The 20071-nt window shown below is 45.5% G+C and overlaps 1 protein-coding gene across 4 annotated transcripts in view; it reads left to right on the plus strand.

Annotated features, from left to right (window-relative positions):
- Positions 1-226: 226 nt before the first annotated feature.
- Positions 227-20071, plus strand: part of SAMD12 (sterile alpha motif domain containing 12) — a 609026-nt gene continuing 589181 nt past the window's right edge. For 2 of the 4 annotated variants that reach the window (XM_075827983.1, XM_075827981.1), the window contains exon 1: positions 229-398. In XM_075827983.1, coding sequence (XP_075684098.1) covers positions 386-398 — 13 coding nt within the window. In that variant the 5' untranslated portion in view covers positions 229-385. Of the gene's footprint in view, positions 399-20071 lie in introns of all 4 variants that reach the window. The other 2 variants (XM_075827980.1, XM_075827982.1) reach the window with 2 other exon arrangements.

Genomic DNA, 20071 nt, shown 5'->3' on the forward strand with positions numbered 1-20071 from the left:
GGAAATACTTGTGTTTTCTGTCAGGATTAGCTTCTGGAATGCAGCATTCTGGGAAATGTAGTCCTGTGCTGAATGATACATTGTTATTAAATGCCATGGTGTGGATACATCAGGATGTCATCTATATATCTCTATCCTAATGCAAAATCCTGCAGGATTTTATATTTATATCTAAGGTGGTAGCATAGGAAAAGGGGGAGGAATTCGATTTTAAAACTAAAAGTACTACATATCCCATAATCCCCTGCTGCAGGCTCCCAAGCTGTGCAGGTTGCTCATAGCAGCTGATGGAAAGCAGAAAATAAATCTTGCTGGGTGAGAATAAAGGAGACATCTGCTTCCTGAGCTGCAGGAATAATGTGTGGAGCGCAGGACTGCTGAGGCCATGGCTGTGGAAGGTGAGTGCCCACCATGACTGGCATTATTGACAGCAGTCTGTATTGTGGCAGCAGTGGGTAAGGGCATGATGTCATGCAGTTGTAGCACTGGGCAGCTGCCAATCAGTGCTCTGCTCCGTGATGTCATTAGGATGGGGGGGGGGGGGCAGCTACTGCTGACTGACACTATATGACTGTACTGACTTTATACATATACAGTTGTAGCAGAGCTGAGTTTGTCAGCACATAGCAGAGCTGAGCTAGTCAGTTCCCACGATTCATGGGTCACGTTTTCTAGCACTGTGTGGAAGCAACACGGCGCACACTATTGCATAACGGCAGGTCTGCACAGAAAAGGTGTGAAACTCAAATAAATCATTCTCATTGGGTGCGACATGATAACAACACCCCTTTCAACAACTAAAATGATCACTTCATGGTCATTTGTTAAGTGTCGAAGAGTCCTAATAAATGGAGTCGATTTTACTAACACTGTTTATTAATTAGACAGCGACACTTAGACCGGGCAGTTAGAAGATGCGCCAAAGCCAAATTGGCCAAAAGTGGCACACGCTTTATGATAAATTTGGCGCATCTTGCTAGACATTTTAGACATTATTCTCTTCCTCATACAACCTTTTATTTGTCTCAAATCACTCCAGTTTTTGCAACAAAATTTTTGCGCAATTTTGGCAAATGACGCCACATGCTTAAATATTCCCCTTTCTGCTAAGTCATGCCCCCTTTTCTAGACCCTTTTAAAAAGTCTCTAGTGACGCACAAACATCTGTTCTTTTTGGCGCAAATCAATAATAAATTTGTGTAAATTGATTTGTGCCAAAAAAAAGCGCAACAACAATAGTAAATCCACTCTCCAGTGTTTGGCACAAACACCTCCTCATGCATGAGGGTCAATGCACACGATGCGTATTACGTGCGGTTTTGGCACGAGTATTTGCGTGCAGCAAAAACGGAGGGAATCTCATGTCCACGCTGCGGTATTTTTCGGGATGTAAATTGACCCGCGGTGCGTATTTTCAAAACCGCGGCATGTCAATTTATCCCGCAATGCCGCTTGCGAATTCTATCTCTGTAGTTCTGAAGAAATACGCAGCAAAACTCGCAGCATGAAAGTGCCGCGATTTACGCAGCAAAACGTAAAAACGCACCGAAAACGCATAAAAATGCGGTTTCCTGCGGTTTTGCTGCGTATTTTCCACAGCAAAATACGCAACGTGTGCATGTTACCTTAATGTGTTATCTACAGCAGATACATGTAGCAGAGCCGAGTTAGTAATTTTACACAACAGATTGTGTTACCTACTCAACAGTGCGGTGTTATACACACAAATAGATGCAGCAGAGCTGAGTGACGCTTTAGGGCCTACTTATTAATACTGTGTGCACGTTTGTGTGGGGGGAGGGTCTGCGGGTTGAAGGTGACCTTATAAATATGGCCTTGAGCCAGAATGCCATTCTTTTCAATGTCATTGCGCAAAATAGCTTTGGTAAATATTTGCCAATGTGTTACCTACTTGTTTTAACCCCTTAAAGACGTGTCCATTTTGGGTCTTGAAGACACACAAAAAAACAAAAACTGTCTTACTTTCCAGTCAGTTTTCTGAAGAGGGCACCAGGAGCCCTGGAAAGCTGGGTGGCTTGACTGAACGCTGGGTTACCCAGCTTTTCAAAAGGCTCACCTTCTATATTGGCAAAAGGGAAGAAAAAGGCAGCTGCAGGAGACAGGAGCCCATTGAGCTTTTCAGGGGCCTCCACACTGTGGGGAGGGGAAGAAAAATTCGGAGCTCTACAGAATGGCCAGGAGCTGCGGCAAAGTGTCCAGGGAGGAGGAGCTTAAAGGGGTTGTCCAGGCAGGGGGTGTTTTGTTTATACAGGATAGGTCATCCATATATGATCAGTGGGGGTCCGACACCCAGACCCCACACTCATCAGCTGTTCCAGCGCCGGAAGCTATGCAGTGGTTAGTGCTGGAAGTAGAAGGCTCCGGTCACGGTATAGCGGCCGTGCTGGGTTACTGCAGCTCTGCGCTTATTCACTTGAATATGATCAGAGCTGCAGTACAGCCGCTATACTGTGACCGGAGCCTTCTACTTCTGGCGCCGAAAAAGCTGATCGGTTTCAAGTTCTGGGATTCGGACCCCCACCGATCATACACTGATGACCTACCCTGTGGATAGGTCATCCGTATGAAATAGCGCCTCATGCCTGGACATCCCCTTTAAGCTCCTCCTCCCTGGACAGTGAATGGGAGAGAAGGCTGCAATACCTGTGAATCACGGCTACATATGTGTCAATGATTCACAGTGAGCAAATAGAAATGAAGGGGAAGCAGTTCTCGTACGAGCGCTGCACACCCTTTAAAACAGCTGATCAGTGGGGATCCTGGGAGTCGGACCCCGACAGATCAGCTATTGGTGGCCTATCCTGAGGATAGGCCATGAATTTGGGGAATGTCCAATGCTGTCACTGTATCTTCACCTGGCAGAATAAAAGTGTGTTCCAAAATAAAATAAACATATTTACCGATCCTTCACCGTTCCCGTCTAAATGCTGCCCGGTCCCCCGATGTTCTCTATTTCTAGCGTCAGTGATGACACCCTCGACGCGAGGACATGTGACCACTGTAGCAGGTCATGGTTGCAGCTACTGATTGGTTGCAGCGGTCACATGACGTCATCGCTGTAGCTACAAGTAGGGACCAGCGGGGGACAGGTGAGTATGGCTTTTTATTTTTAACACCCTTGTGACCTGGTTCAAAAATAATTTTTAGTCACTTGAAAACTGTTGGCAGGGGGTGGAGGGGAATCTGGACGTCTGAGGCATTGTTTCTTATCTGTGGTGTCTCGGTATCTTCGCTTATTGGTTCCTCTATGTCATTTTACGCAACCTCTGTGGCGGAATGAAGTTGTGGCAAAAATTGTGCGTTTTATAAAAAGTCACAAATGACAAATGTGCCAAGCTTACTCACTCCAGCCAAACCACGCATCCTCATGCGCTAAAGTGATGAGGACAGCGCAAAAGTGTTAGAAAAAAGTGCAAATTATTGTTTAATCTGTCTTTAGATGGTTTTAAAAGAAAATGTCACAAATTACACCAGAAAAGCGGCACAAAAAGAATAAGTGCCCCCAAAGATTTTTTTAATTTTTCTATTGACAAAGCCGTATGAGGGCTTGTTTTTTGTGGGACAAGTTGTATTTTTTAACGCCACCGTTTTAAGGTACATATAATATATTGAAAAATTTGTTTTTCGGGTTTCGTTTTATCTAGTTCACCGTGCGGTAGAAATGACATTATCGTTATTCTATGGGTCGTTATGATTACACCAAATTTATATAGTATATATATTATTTAGAAAAATAAATCGGTTTGTTTTTGTGTCACCATATTCTCCGAATTAAATAACTTTTTTTTCACCGTTGATGGAGCTGTGTGATGGCTTGTTGTTTGCAGGATTAGTTGCCGTTTTCATTGGTACCGTTTTGGTGCAGTTTACATACAGTTGGACTTGTTGATTAACTTTTATTCCTTTTTGTGAGGGGGTGATCAGAAAAAGATAATTCCACCATTGTCTTTTGTTTTTTTACGTCATTCACCTTGCGGAATAAATCAATTAATTTTATAGTGCAGATCATTGCGTTTGCAGTAATACCAATTATGTGTAGTTTTTAAAAATACTTTTTTCCATAAGAATACATTTTGCAAGGGAAAATAATTTTTCTAACCATTTTATTAAATTTTTGGACATTTTTGTGTGTGACACTAGGAGACGTGACCATGTGATCAGCTGTTTTGATCACTTTGTTTACACAATACAATACACTGCACTACTTATGATGAATGACTGGGACGTTATTGAGTTGACGCAGGATAACCTAGTGTGCAGAGTCTAAGGAATCCCTCATTCTTCACCGCATGGAGGTAGGTACTTTGTTAGATATCCGGGTCGCGGCACTCATAGAGTCCACAATTACCGGTCGGGCTGCACATCCGGGTCTGTAACAGGCGGGCAACGTCCAGTCCAATAATAGGTATCAGAAGGGAAATTCAGGGTCAGACCAGAGGTTAGTACACGGATAAGTAACCGGGAACAACAGGAAAAATGCTAGAAAACTCACCGCCAGGGGTGATAACCAAGCACTGAAACACTGGAGCGTTTTTTTCTTTAAGGTCTAGGTAGAATGACGTCACATGCCGTACTGGGTCCAGATCCTGCGGCTCGAGCTGCGTATCGCAAACAGAGGAGAGCCATAGAGTTTTGTTGCCATGGTGATGCCGCAGCTATGGACAGATCAACACGCCGCCCGTTGAGCAGAGGAAAAGCATGCCCTGCATTACACAGACAACCTATTGATATAAATTGGCACGGTGTAATACTTAATTTCTCAAGTGGTGACGCTACAGGGAAACTGAACACTAAAGGCCCTTTTACTTGGGCCAATTATTGGGCAAATGAGCGTTCACAGAATTCTCGTTCCCGATCAGTACCCTGTGTAAACAGGGCAATGATCAGCCGATGATCGAGCAAACGCTTGTTCATCAGCTGATCGTATAGTCTATTCAGCTTTAAATATTATCATTGCCGGCAGTGGCGTAACTACCGCTGAAGCAACCATAGCGGCTTGGCTACGGGGCCAGAGTCATTAGGGGGCCTGTGCCCAGAGACACCGCTAGCAGCCGCTGTGGCTGCTACGGATGTAGCGACACCACATTCAATATTATCTGCGTCCTTAGGATACAGCATTGAGGATGCTTTAGAGGTGCTCCATTCGGCGCAGGAACAGGGCCTAGGTAAGTGTCATTTTTGTTTTATTTGGGGGACACTATCTTCAAGGGGGAGGTGGGGGGCGCGATCTACAGCGGGGGCTGTATGGCATTATCTACAATGGGAAGGTGGGGGCACTATCTACAAGGGCAGGCTGTATGGCACTATTTACAAGGGGCAGCTATATTACACTATCTACAGGGGCAGCTGTATGGCACTATCTACAAGGGGGAGGTGAGGGGCACTATCTACAAGGGGCTGTATGGCACTGTCTACAAGGGGGAGTGGGCATTATCTACAGGGAGAAGGGTGGCGTTATCTACAAGGGGGCTGTATGGCACAATCTACAGGGAGGGATGTATGGCACAATCTACAGGGGGGGCTGTATGGCACAATATACAGGGAGGGCTGTATGGCACAATCTACAAGAAGGGGGCTGTGTGTGGCACCCAGGGGAGGGAGGCAGTTAAAAATTTGCTATGGGGCCCAGTCTTTCCTAGTTATGCCCCTGGTTGTCGGCAGCACATCTTCTTGTGTAAACAGGGAGATGTGCTGCTGACATAATAGAAATGTATGGGGATGAGCGATCATAGTAACATGCGCTCGTCCCCATGCATTGCTCCTTGTGAAAGGAGCAATCGAGCACCAATCAACGAGCTGTCTCGTTGATTGGCGCTCGTTTACACAGCCCATGTCGGGCCATGCAGGAGGAGCCTTACTGCCAGGTTTCCCCACAGATAGCAGCTGATCGCAGGTAGACATGTTGTTATCGGCTTATTCTAAAGGGACCCCTCTTTAAGGGCATTATATTATAGGGACAAGTCTGGTACACTATTATCCCAAACGGCACAAAAATTATTATACCGTTTGGTTAATAGAGCCTAACAGAGAATGCTCAAAAAAAAGCTGACACGACAAAACCCAGTGTTGGGCAGGAGACTTGACGTGCCACATGTTTTTACTTAATCCCGCAGTGCCGTACTATGTCCTAGTTATACGCCGGTGTCAAGGAGGAGGAGACAGTGGACAACCCTTTTAGGTTCCCCTGGGTGTCTTGTTTTATGGAGTACGTAGTCTGTAAAAGAGTGTATTTCTGATACTATCGCTATTGTACGTTATTATTTATGCACCTTTTACATTTGGGAAACAAGGACAGGTCATATTGTTTTCTGGGGAACTTTTTACCATTCATTCTTCATCCTTCTACTACATGTCTTATGACAAGAAAATAATCCTAAGCTATGTTCACACGGAGTATTTTGGGGGAGGAATATCTGCCTCAAAGCTCCAAACGGAATTTTGAGGCAGATATTCCTCCCCCAAAACACTCCGTGTGAATAGCAATTATCGCGCCGTTTTTCGCCCGCGGCCATTGAGCGCCGCGGGCATAAAACACGCTTTCTCCTGCCTCCCATTGAAGTCAATGGGAGGTCGGACGCGGAAGCGCCCGAAGATAGGGCATGTCGCTTCTTTTTCCCGCGAGGCAGTTTTACTGCTCGCGGGAAAAAGACGCCGACGCCTCCCATTGAAATCAATGGGAGGCGTTCTCGGGCCGTTTCTGCCGAGTTTTGCGACGCGGTTTCCGCGTCAATAAACTCGGCAAAAGACCCCGTGTGAACATAGCCTTAAAACTGACTGTTACCAGCAAAAAAAGGAACGTGTCTTCCAGAAAGTGTCAGAAAAATTTCAAAACAAAGACTACTCTGGAGTTATTTGGCGTAATTGTCATTTTTGTGGTTTTTATTTTTTTATTTGAGGTCAATGGTTTTGGTTTGTTCATAGGAATATTTTTTCATTCCAAGCAAATGGCCTCAAGTCTATAATGTACGGCAGTCTGGGAGATCATAATAAGCAACATTAAATGTACTACAAGAATTATTCACATTTGCAACCTCTTGTTCCCAACACTTCATTGCACTTTGTGTTATATTATGTCATGCAGATGTTTTTAGGAAGCTCATGGGTCCATGTGGGTGGCAAATGTCACAAAAGACTTAAATTAGTGTTCCTCCAAGGTAACTTCTGGTCTGCTTATAATTTGGGTGTGGAACGATTAAAATATACATTTGATCAGGGCAGTAAAATAAGGTGCTAAGCCAAATAGGGGCCCCACATGCCAGCAGGTAAAAAAACAGTAGATGCCACTAGGGGGATTTATGCAGCTTTCATTGAGTTCAATTGGATTTGTATACATCTGTATTCAATAAGCTCCCCCTAGTGGTTTTCAGGCAGCAAGAGTTTTATAATCTTCATATCAACAGCAACCTTATTACAAGGTTATTTAATTAATTTCTTATTAACATTTTCATGCACATAAGACTTTACTTCTCTATTGTCATAGTAAAATACATGTAGGACAATACAGGGATAAAATTATTTTTATCATAGCAAATATCTTTTCATTTATTATCCCTGGAGTCCATCAGTAAACTATAGACCCTCATGTGTAGCAGTCTATAGCTGTCGGTAGGGCATTTAGTAAGGAATTGTATTTCTCCTCGGTGCCCCTACTCTCTGTTCAGATTTCTCCTGATCATGCTGAGAGTGCTATATAGCAGAGCTGAGATGGATGCTTATCACAATGTGCTATGTATAAATGTACTGAGCTTGCTTCTGGTGTTGTATTTAAGTGCTGAGCTTGGTCTTGGTGCTGTATATATGTTACTGATCTTGGTTCTGGAGCTGTATATGTCAGAGCTTGGTTCTAGTTCTGTATTTATGTACTGAGGTTGGTTCTGGTGCTGTATACATGTACTGAGCTTGGTTGTGGTACTGTATATATGTATGAGCTTGGTTCTGGAGCTGTAATTATGTAGAATATATTTATAATAACAAAATTGCAGGGCAGAGGGAATTGTTCTTAATTCATTGTATATTTAATGGGAACCTGTCAGGTAGTTTTAACCCCTTGAACTGCCATCATGCAGTAATACATGACCTGACAATATTTCCAAACATTTCCCTGTATGTTGTTTTCAGATGCAGAAAAATCTATAAATCAACTTTTGAACCGGCGCACGCTATAGGCTAATTACTCATTAAAGGGTCATGTGGCGGTGCCGCTATCCTGAAGAGTCAAATAATTCTGCCTGCAAATACACCTTTCCATGCATGATTGGCATCCCTTTATTATACATCACTACTGTCACGTTGGGTGCGTGGACCCACTTGGCCGTACCGCCTTGACGGTATGGCAGCTGGCCAACAGGACGCAGGTCACAGTCTATAGTTCGTATAGTGTACCTGTGGCAGCTTGGACAGTAGCAATGACAGGCTCGGCTGGGACTTAGGCAGCAGGCAGACGTCAGGCGTGGTGTAGCAGGACAGGCGTGGAATACAGCACAGCACGACTACAGCTCAGCACGGCACTTGACCAGGTAGCATGGGATACAGGATACAGGTACAGGAACGGGGAACATTGGGAACTGGGAAACACTAGGAGACCATTTGCTAGACAAACTTAGGGTGCGACAACAATGCTCAGGCATGGGAAGAAGGGGCTGGGCCCTTCTTATAGTCCATGGTACTCATGGGCTAATTTAGACATTAAACTCCGGTGCGTGCGCTGGCCCTTTAAGAGCGGGCACAAGCGTGCACGCGCACCCTTATGGGACCCGGCCAAGGTAAGCGGACGTGAGCGCTGGCGTCTCCTGAGAAGGAGACTGGAGCCAGCGCTCGCAAATCCATGTCTGCGGCCGTCAAGAGATGAGTGAACCTGACAGCCCGCGGCCATGGACATGACAACTACCAGTTTCCTCTGACTTTCTCGGATGCACCATTGCCTTGTACTGCTTGAGCAGACACCGTGCAGTGAGGTGTACTCTGCCCGGCATGCCAGTACAAGGAAACTGCGCCATCCGCAAGAGTTGGGGGAGGCTGCTAGTGATGTAGAACAGCCAGGGGGATGTCAATCAAAATCTGGGGGGCAACATTTAAATTTTCGCCTCAGGCAATAGAAAAGCTAGAATCGGCACAATGAACGCAAGCACCAACATTACAACAACTGCTGCCTCCTGGTGATGAAAACCACATCTTTCCATGATTTATTGCTGTGTACTCTGCAATAAGGAGCTATAGGGTTAAAAGGGTGAGCATCAGGTTATGGTAAATTTGAGTAACAGATAGGAGGAGCTTTGTAAAAGAGCCGTGGCTTTGTGGGCACATGGACGGGGCTTAGTGGTGGAGGGGGCATCTCCAGGATAGATACCTATGTACTGCCAGCATCCTGCATGCAAGTACCCAAGAATCAGCAGTCTACAAAAAAAAGCAGGTGAATATGGCAATGTGAGTGAAGTGTTGGATTGATTTTTGTAGTGTGACTGGTTGATGTAGTGTTAACAGTGCATAAGTGAAATATGCAATATGTGTGAGTCTTGTGTCTTCTTCTAATGTATTAGTGGCATTTGTGTGCGTGTTGTTTTTAATGTGAGTGGTATGTGTGGTATAGGTCTAGTGTGTAAGTGTTATGTGAGGTATGTGTTTAGCATTTGTATGGTGTGTGCGGTATGTGTCTAGTTGGTGGTACGTGTCTAGTGTTTAAGTGGTATGTGTCTAGTATGTGAGTGGTGTGTGCAGCATCTATGCCAGGTGTGAGTAGTGCGTGTCCTTGGTGTGGGTAGACAGCGTGCGGCATATGTCTTAGATATGAGTGGCGAGAGTGGAGGATACATCCTAGATGTGAGTGGTGCGCGTGCGCATGTGTCCTAGGTGTGAGTGGGGGATGTGTTCTAGTGGTGTGCGTGCGCATGTGTCCTAGGTGTCAGTGGTGTGGGTGCACATGTGTCCTAGGTGTGAGTGGCACGAATGCAGCATGTGTCCAGCTTGTGGGTTGCATCTGTGCGTCATGTGTCCAACATGTGAGTGTGTGTGTGTGTATATGGCTGAATATAAAATATGACTGCAAGGACCCATTGTCAACTTTACCTGCCCAGGACCTTATACCATCCTTACTTGAAATAAAACACCAACACCTTCTTTATGGAAATGTGGAAGTGGCCACAGCTTTATTATTATTAACAACCATCGGCATGAAGACATATATATTTTTCTTTTCTCTTTCTCCTGAAATGCCGATGCTCCCTGTACTCCATCAGGCATGTAGGATGCTAACTCCGTCTTCTTCGCCGTACTTTCCGCCAGTTGTGACATCAACAAAAGAACCAGAAAAACTCCAGAACAAGAATATAACCCTAGAAAAAACCAAAACCAACACCACCAGGGGAGGGAGGGCAGGTGTTTCTCCCACTGCAGCTTGAAGGTAAGAGGGCATTCTGCCCCAAACCCCAGCCTTATATCTCCTTAACCACGCCCCTCTTACCCCTTGTTCACCAATCCTGGTCCTGGGCATTATTTAAACGTTCCATCCTTTCTTTAACCCCTCGCAGTCCCTGACACTTTCCCTAGGCGCTTCAGTGTCTACAAGACTGCAAGGACCCATTGTCAACCTTACCTGCCCAGGACCTTATACCATCCGTACTTGAAATAAAACACCAACACCTTCTTTATGGAAATGTGGAAGTGGCCACAGCTTTATTATTATTAACAACCATCGGCATGAAGACATATATATTTTTCTTTTCTCCTTCTCCTGAAATGCAGATGCTCCCTGTACTCCATCAGGCATGTAGGGTGCTAACTCCGTCTTCTTCGCTGTACTTTCCGCCAAGGAGGGGAACTGAGAAACCTACTCAGTCCCCCGACCACCCCCACCAAGCAACGCCAGTCCTCTCTCAGCACCATCTAACAAATCTAACAGAAAGATATCGAGCCCGATATCGTTAAGGTGTACCCCATCCAGCGCCAGCAAATCAGCATTATCCCATTCCAAGGACTGGTGCCGCAGCCCAACTCCACCTATCGAGCGAACGAACCGCGACACCCGCACATTAAGCAACCTGCGCACTCTCTACAACGCTGCCAAGTTCCTGGCACCCCGCTACACCGTCCGCGCCACTATCTCCGACCATACCACCACGCAGCGAGCGAACAGATCCTGAAAACGCGCCAAATCAGTCCGAATTAATGATAACAACTCGGCCATTTTAACTTGGCCGATATCATTCCCCCCGGCGTGAATGATCAGGACAACAGGTCCGTGAGTGTGCCTTGTAATTGCCACTACTTCTGGCAGCAACTGCACCCACCGTAGTCCCCGTACACCTCCAGTGGACATCAGCCTGTGAGAGGCCCAAATTCGAACCCAACGGCCTCCGTACTGCTCGGACCGCCGCCCAATGCACATATGAGTGCCCCAGGATCCACACCAGGGGGCACCGGGACCCTAACAAAAGAAAAGTCGAACTAAATACCAGGTCAAATGGGAGAAAAGGATACAGGCAGGGATAGAATAACACGACACAAGGAAAGAACCGAGGGGGGAGGGGGTTTGCACAACAAAACGGAAAAAGAAGAACCAAAAGGAAAAACCACAATAAATAATCACACGTTAAAACCAAATCCGGTCGCACATACGACTTATAGCTATTCGAGCTCCATCTACCCAAACGCATGATAGCCACTGAATCTAAGGCATCTGCCTCTGTGGCAGCGCCAATCCTGAACGAATGCGTACCAAACTCGCCAGGTGGCAGCCCCAAGTATTTCAAACCAGCCTTAAAGAGGCTCTGTCACCAGATTTTGCAACCCCTATCTGCTATTGCAGCAGATAGGCGCTGCAATGTAGATTACAGTAACGTTTTTATTTTTAAAAACGAGCATTTTTGGCCAAGTTATGACCATTTTTGTAGTTATGCAAATGAGGCTTGCAAAAGTCCAAGTGGGTGTGTTTAAAAGTAAAAGTCCAAGTGGGCGTGTATTAGGTGCGTACATCGGGGCGTTTTTAATACTTTTACTAGCTGGGCGCTCTGAAGAGAAGTAACATCCTTGTTTTTTGTGGGACAAGTTGTATATTTTAACGCCACCGTTTTAAGGTACATATAATATATTGAAAAATTTGTTTTTCGCGTTTCGTTTTATCTAGTTCACCGTGCGGTAGAAATGACATTATCGTTATTCTATGGGTCGTTATGATTACACCAAATTTATATAGTATATATATTATTTAGAAAAATAAATCGGTTTGTTTTTGTGTCACCATATTCTCCGAATTAAATAACTTTTTTTTCACCGTTGATGGAGCTGTGTGATGGCTTGTTGTTTGCAGGATTAGTTGCCGTTTTCATTGGTACCATTTTGGTGCAGTTTACATACAGTTGGACTTGTTGTGAGGGGGTGATCAGAAAAACATAATTCCACCATTGTCTTTTGTTTTTTTACGTCATTCACCTTGCGGAATAAATCAATTAATATTATAGTGCAGATCATTGCGTTTGCAGTAATACCAATTATGTGTAGTTTTTAAAAAGACTTTTTTCCATAAGAATACATTTTGCAAGGGAAAATAATTTTTCTAACCATTTTATTAAATTTTTGGACATTTTTGTGTGTGACACTAGGAGACGTGACCATGTGATCAGCTGTTTTGATCACTTTGTTTACACAATACAATACACTGCACTACTTATGATGAATGACTGGGACGTTATTGAGTTGACGCAGGATAACCTAGTGTGCAGAGTCTAAGGAATCCCTCATTCTTCACCGCATGGAGGTAGGTACTTTGTTAGATATCCGGGTCGCGGCACTCATAGAGTCCACAATTACCGATCGGGCTGCACATCCGGGTCTGTAACAGGCGGGCAACGTCCAATCCAATAATAGGTATCAGAAGGGAAATTCAGGGTCAGACCAGAGGTTAGTACACGGATAAGTAACCGGGAACAACAGGAAAAATGCTAGAAAACTCACCGCCAGGGGTGATAACCAAGCACTGAAACACTGGAGCGTTTTTTTCTTTAAGGTCTAGGTAGAATGACGTCACATGCCGTACTGGGTCCAGATCCTGCGGCTCGAGCTGCGTATCGCAAACAGAGGAGAGCCATAGAGTTTTGTTGCCATGGTGATGCCGCAGCTATGGACAGATCAACACGCCGCCCGTTGAGCAGAGGAAAAGCATGCCCTGCATTACACAGACAACCTATTGATATAAATTGGCACGGTGTAATACTTAATTTCTCAAGTGGTGACGCTACAGGGAAACTGAACACTAAAGGCCCTTTTACTTGGGCCAATTATTGGGCAAATGAGTGTTCACAGAATTCTCGTTCCCGATCAGTACCCTGTGTAAACAGGGCAATGATCAGCCGATGATCGAGCAAACGCTTGTTCATCAGCTGATCGTATAGTCTATTCAGCCTTAAATATTATCATTGCCGGCAGTGGCGTAACTACCGCTGAAGCAACCATAGCGGCTTGGCTACGGGGCCAGAGTCATTAGGGGGCCTGTGCCCAGAGACACCGCTAGCAGCCTCTGTGGCTGCTACGGATGTAGCGACGCCACATTCAATATTATCTGCATCCTAAGAATACAGCATTGAGGATGCTTTAGAGGTGCTCCATTCGGCGCAGGAACAGGGCCTAGGTAAGTATCATTTTTTTTTGTTTTATTTGGGGGACACTATCTTCAAGGAGGAGGTGGGGGGCGCGATCTACAGCGGGGGCAGTATGGCATTATCTACAATGGGAAGGTGGGGGCACTATCTACAAGGGCGGGCTGTATGGCACTATTTACAAGGGGTAGCTGTATTACACTATCTACAGGGGCAGCTGTATGGCACTATCTACAAGGGGGAGGTGAGGGGCACTATCTACAAGGGGCTGTATGGCACTGTCTACAAGGGTGAGGTGGGGACACTATCTACAAGTGGGGCTGTATGGCACTGTCTACAAGGGGGAGTGGGCATTATCTACAGGGAGAAGGGTGGCATTATCTACAAGGGGGCTGTATGGCACAATCTACAGGGAGGGATGTATGGCACAATCTACAGGAGGAGGGCTGTATGGCACAATCTATGGGGGGAGGGGCTGTATGGCACAATCTACAGGGGGGCTGTATGGCACAATATACAGGGAGGGCTGTATGGCACATTCTACAAGAAGGGGGCTGTGTGTGGCACCCAGGGGAGGGGGGCAGTTAAAAATTTGCTATGGGCCCAGTCTTTCCTAGTTATGCCCCTGGTTGTCGGCAGCACATCTTCTTGTGTAAACAGGGAGATGTGCTGCTGAAATAATAGAAATGTATGGGGATGAGCGATCGTAGTAACATGCGCTCGTCCCCATGCATTGCTGCTTGTGAAAGGAGCAATCGAGCACCAATCAACGAGCTGTCTCGTTGATTGGCGCTCGTTTACACTGCCAATGTCGGGCCATGCAGGAGGAGCCTTACTGCCAAGTTTCCCCACAGATAGCAGCTGATCGCAGGTAGACACGTTGTTATCGGCTTATTCTAAAGGGACCCCTCTTTAAGGGCATTATATTATAGGGACAAGTCTGGTACACTATTATCCCAAACGGCACAAAAATTATTATACCGTTTGGTTAATAGAGCCTAACAGAGAATGCTCAAAAAAAAGCTGACACGACAAAACCCAGTGTTGGGCAGGAGACTTGGCGTGCCAGATGTTTTTACTTAATCCCGCAGTGCCGTACTATGTCCTAGTTATACGCCGGTGTCGAGGTGGAGGAGACAGTGGACAACCCTTTTAGGTTCCCCTGGGTGTCTTGTTTTATGGAGTACGTAGTCTGTAAAAGAGTGTATTTCTGATACTATCGCTATTGTACGTTATTATTTATGCACCTTTTACATTTGGGAAACAAGGACAGGTCATATTGTTTTCTGGGGAACTTTTTACCATTCATTCTTCATCCTTCTACTACATGTCTTATGACAAGAAAATAATCCTAAAACTGACTGTTACCAGCAAAAAAAGGAACGTGTCTTCCAGACAGTGTCAGAAAAATTTCAAAACAAAGACTACTCTGAAAGTTATTTGGCGTAATTGTCATTTTTGTGGTTTTTATTTTTTTATTTGAGGTCAATGGTTTTGGTTTGTTCATAGGAATATTTTTTCATTCCAAGCAAATGGCCTCAAGTCTATAATGTACGGCAGTCTGGGAGATCATAATAAGCAACATTAAATGTACTACAAGAATTATTCACATTTGCAACCTCTTGTTCCCAACACTTCATTGCACTTTGTGTTATAATATGTCATGCAGATGTTTTTAGGAAGCTCATGGGTCCACGTGGGTGGCAAATGTCACAAAAGACTTAAATTAGTGTTCCTCCAAGGTAACTTCTGGTCTGCTTATAATTTGGGTGTGGAACGATTAAAATATACATTTGATCAGGTCAGTAAAATAAGGTGCTAAGCCAAATAGGGGCCCCACATGCCAGCAGGTAAAAAAAACAGTAGATGCCACTAGGGGGATCTCACTGCATAAGGATTTATGCAGCTTTCATTGAGTTCAATGGGATTTGTATACATCTGTATTCAATAAGCTCCCCCTAGTGGTTTTCAGGCAGCAAGAGTTTTATAATCTTCATGTCAACAGCAACCTTATTACAAGGTTATTTAATTAATTTAATTAATTTCTTATTAACATTTTCATGCACATAAGACTTTACTTCTCTATTGTCATAGTAAAATACATGTAGGACAATACAGGGATAAAATTATTTTTATCATAGCAAATATCTTTTCATTTATTATCCCTGGAGTCCATTAGTAAACTATAGACTCTCATGTGTAGCAGTCTATAGCTGTCGGTAGGGCATTTAGTAAGGAATTGTATTTCTCCTCGGTGCCCCTACTCTCTGTTCAGATTTCTCCTGATCATGCTGAGAGTGCTATATAGCAGAGCTGAGATGGATGCTTATCACAATGTGCTATGTATAAATGTACTGAGCTTGCTTCTGGTGTTGTATTTAAGTGCTGAGCTTGGTCTTGGTGCTGTATATATGTTACTGATCTTGGTTCTGGAGCTGTATATGTCAGAGCTTGGTTCTAGTTCTGTATTTATGTACTGAGGTTGGTTCTGGTGCTGTATACATGTACTGAGCTTGGTTGTGGTACTGTATATATGTATGAGCTTGGTTCTGGAGCTGTAATTATGTAGAATATATTTATAATAACAAAATTGCAGGGCAAAGGGAATTGTTCTTAATTCATTGTATATTTAATGGGAACCTGTCAGGTAGTTTTAACCCCTTGAACTGCCATCATGCAGTAATACATGACCTGACAATATTTCCAAACATTTCCCTGTATGTTGTTTTCAGATGCAGAAAAATCTATAAATCAACTTTTGAACCGGCGCACGCTATAGGCTAATTACTCATTAAAGGGTCATGTGGCGGTGCCGCTATCCTGAAGAGTCAAATAATTCTGCCTGCAAATACACCTTTCCATGCATGATTGGCATCCCTTTATTATACATCACTACTGTCACGTTGGGTGCGTGGACCCACTGGGCCGTACCGCCTTGACGGTATGGCAGCTGGCCAACAGGACGCAGGTCACAGTCTATAGTTCGTATAGTGTACCTGTGGCAGCTTGGACAGTAGCAATGACAGGCTCGGCTGGGACTTAGGCAGCAGGCAGACGTCAGGCGTGGTGTAGCAGGACAGGCGTGGAATACAGCACAGCACGACTACAGCTCAGCACGGCACTTGACCAGGTAGCACGGGATACAGGATACAGGTACAGGAACGGGGAACATTGGGAACTGGGAAACACTAGGAGACCATTTGCTAGACAAACTTAGGGTGCGACAACAATGCTCAGGCATGGGAAGAAGGGGCTGGGCCCTTCTTATAGTCCATGGTACTCATGGGCTAATTTAGACATTAAACTCCGGTGCGTGCGCTGGCCCTTTAAGAGCGGGCACAAGTGTGCACGCGCACCCTACGGGACCCGGCCAAGGTAAGCGGAAGTGAGCGCTGGCGTCTCCTGAGAAGGAGACTGGAGCCAGCGCTCGCAAATCCATGTCTGCGGCCGTCAAGAGGTGAGTGAACCTGACAGCCCGCGGCCATGGACATGACAACTACCAGTTTCCTCTGACTTTCTCGGATGCACCATTGCCTTGTACTGCTTGGGCAGACACCGTGCAGCGAGGTGTACTCTGCCCGGCATGCCAGTACAAGGAAACTGCGCCATCCGCAAGAGTTGGGGGAGGCTGCTAGTGATGTAGAACAGCCAGGGGGATGTCAATCAAAATCTGGGGGGCAACATTTAAATTTTCGCCTCAGGCAATAGAAAAGCTAGAATCGGCACAATGAACGTAAGCACCAACATTACAACAACTGCTGCCTCCTGGTGATGAAAACCACATCTTTCCATGATTTATTGCTGTGTACTCTGCAATAAGGAGCTATAGGGTTAAAAGGGTGAGCATCAGGTTATGGTAAATTTGAGCCACAGATAGGAGGAGCTTTGTAAAAGAGCCGTGGCTTTGTGGGCACATGGACGGGGCTTAGTGGTGGAGGGGGCATCTCCAGGATAGATACCTATGTACTGCCAGCATCCTGCATGCAAGTACCCAAGAATCAGCAGTCTACAAAAAAAAGCAGGTGAATATGGCAATGTGAGTGAAGTGTTGGATTGATTTTTGTAGTTTGACTGGTTGATGTAGTGTTAACAGTGCATAAGTGAAATATGCAATATGTGTGAGTCTTGTGTCTTCTTCTAATGTATTAGTGGCATTTGTGTGCGTGTTGTTTTTAATGTGAGTGGTATGTGTGGTATAGGTCTAGTGTGTAAGTGTTATGTGAGGTATGTGTTTAGCATTTGTATGGTGTGTGCGGTATGTGTCTAGTTGGTGGTACGTGTCTAGTGTTTAAGTGGTATGTGTCTAGTATGTGAGTGGTGTGTGCAGCATCTATGCCAGGTGTGAGTAGTGCGTGTCCTTGGTGTGGGTAGACAGCGTGCGGCATATGTCTTAGATATGAGTGGCGAGAGTGGAGGATACATCCTAGATGTGAGTGGTGCGCGTGCGCATGTGTCCTAGGTGTGAGTGGGGGATGTGTTCTAGTGGTGTGCGTGCGCATGTGTCCTAGATGTGAGTGGTGTGCGTGCACATGTGTCCTAGGTGTGAGTGGCACGAATGCAGCATGTGTCCAGCTTGTGGGTTGCATCTGTGCGTCATGTGTCCAACATGTGAGTGTGTGTGTGTGTGTGTGTGTGTGTATATGGCTGAATATAAAATATGACTGCAAGGACCCATTGTCAACCTTACCTGCCCAGGACCTTATACCATCCTTACTTGAAATAAAACACCAACACCTTCTTTATGGAAATGTGGAAGTGGCCACAGCTTTATTATTATTAACAACCATCGGCATGAAGACATATATATTTTTCTTTTCTCTTTCTCCTGAAATGCCGATGCTCCCTGTACTCCATCAGGCATGTAGGGTGCTAACTCCGTCTTCTTCGCCGTACTTTCCGCCAGTTGTGACATCAACAAAAGAACCAGAAAAACTCCAGAACAAGAATATAACCCTAGAAAAAACTGAACAAAACAAAACCAACACCACCAGGGGAGGGAGGGCAGGTGTTTCTCCCACTGCAGCTTGAAGGTAAGAGGGCATTCTGCCCCAAACCCCAGCCTTATATCTCCTTAACCACGCCCCTCTTACCCCTTGTTCACCAATCCTGGTCCTGGGCATTATTTAAACGTTCCATCCTTTCTTTAACCCCTCGCAGTCCCTGACACTTTCCCTAGGCGCTTCAGTGTCTACAAGACTGCAAGGACCCATTGTCAACCTTACCTGCCCAGGACCTTATACCATCCGTACTTGAAATAAAACACCAACACCTTCTTTATGGAAATGTGGAAGTGGCCACAGCTTTATTATTATTAACAACCATCGGCATGAAGACATATATATTTTTCTTTTTTTGCCAAGTTCCTGGCACCCCGCCACACCGTCCGCGCCACTATCTCCGACCATACCACCACGCAGCGAGCGAATAGATCCTGAAAACGCGCCAAATCAGTCCGAATTAATGATAACAACTCGGCCATTTTAACTTGGCCGATATCATTCCCCCCGGCGTGAATGATCAGGACAACAGGTCCGTGAGTGTGCCTCGTAACTGCCACTACTTCTGGCAGCAACTGCACCCACCGTAGTCCCCGTACACCTCCAGTGGACATCAGCCTGTGAGAGGCCCAAATTCGAACTCAACGGCCTCCGTACTGCTCGGACCGCCGCCCAATGCACATATGAGTGCCCCAGGATCCACACCTGGGGGCACCGAGACCCTAACAAAAGAAAAGTCTAACTAAATACCAGGTCAAATGGGAGAAAAGGATACAGGCAGGGATAGAATAACACGACACAAGGAAAGAACCGAGGAAGGAGGGGGGGAGGGGGGTTTGCACAACAAAACGGAAAAAGAAGAACCAAAAGGAAAAACCACAATAACTAATCACACGTTAAAACCAAATCCGGTCGCACATACGACTTATAGCTATTCGAGCTCCATCTACCCAAACACATGATAGCCACTGAATCCAAGCCTAAGGCATCTGCCTCTGTGGCAGCGCCAATCCTGAACGAATGCGTACCAAACTCGCCAGGTGGCAGCCCCAAGTATTTCAAACCAGCCTTAAAAACCGCTTCAAATTGATGTGTCAAGAATTGAACCCCGGCCGCCAGGACAAACACAAATTCTTGAACCAACTTTACAGGACAATCCTGGCCCACAATCTTCCCAATCGACAACCAAGCACCCTTCTCTGCCGTATCCGTTTTTTACCTCCGAACGTAGACCCGGAGGGAATCACCCAACACCACCACATCAGATCCGAGAAGCCCACCGCGTGTGTTCACACTGGGTGGAACCAGCTCACTAACCCGCAATGCGGCAAAGAAAGCCAAAGAAAACGCCGGGCCAAACAAAGAAACCTCATATTCATCCCGGCACACAAAACACAAAATTGATAGAAGCCGACCCAGGAGCACAAAAGCTACCGGCCGCATCGTGTCACGGGAAAACGCCTCTTT

The sequence above is a fragment of the Rhinoderma darwinii genome, chromosome 5 (assembly GCF_050947455.1).
Source record: "Rhinoderma darwinii isolate aRhiDar2 chromosome 5, aRhiDar2.hap1, whole genome shotgun sequence".
NCBI classification, from domain to species: Eukaryota; Metazoa; Chordata; class Amphibia; order Anura; family Rhinodermatidae; genus Rhinoderma; species Rhinoderma darwinii.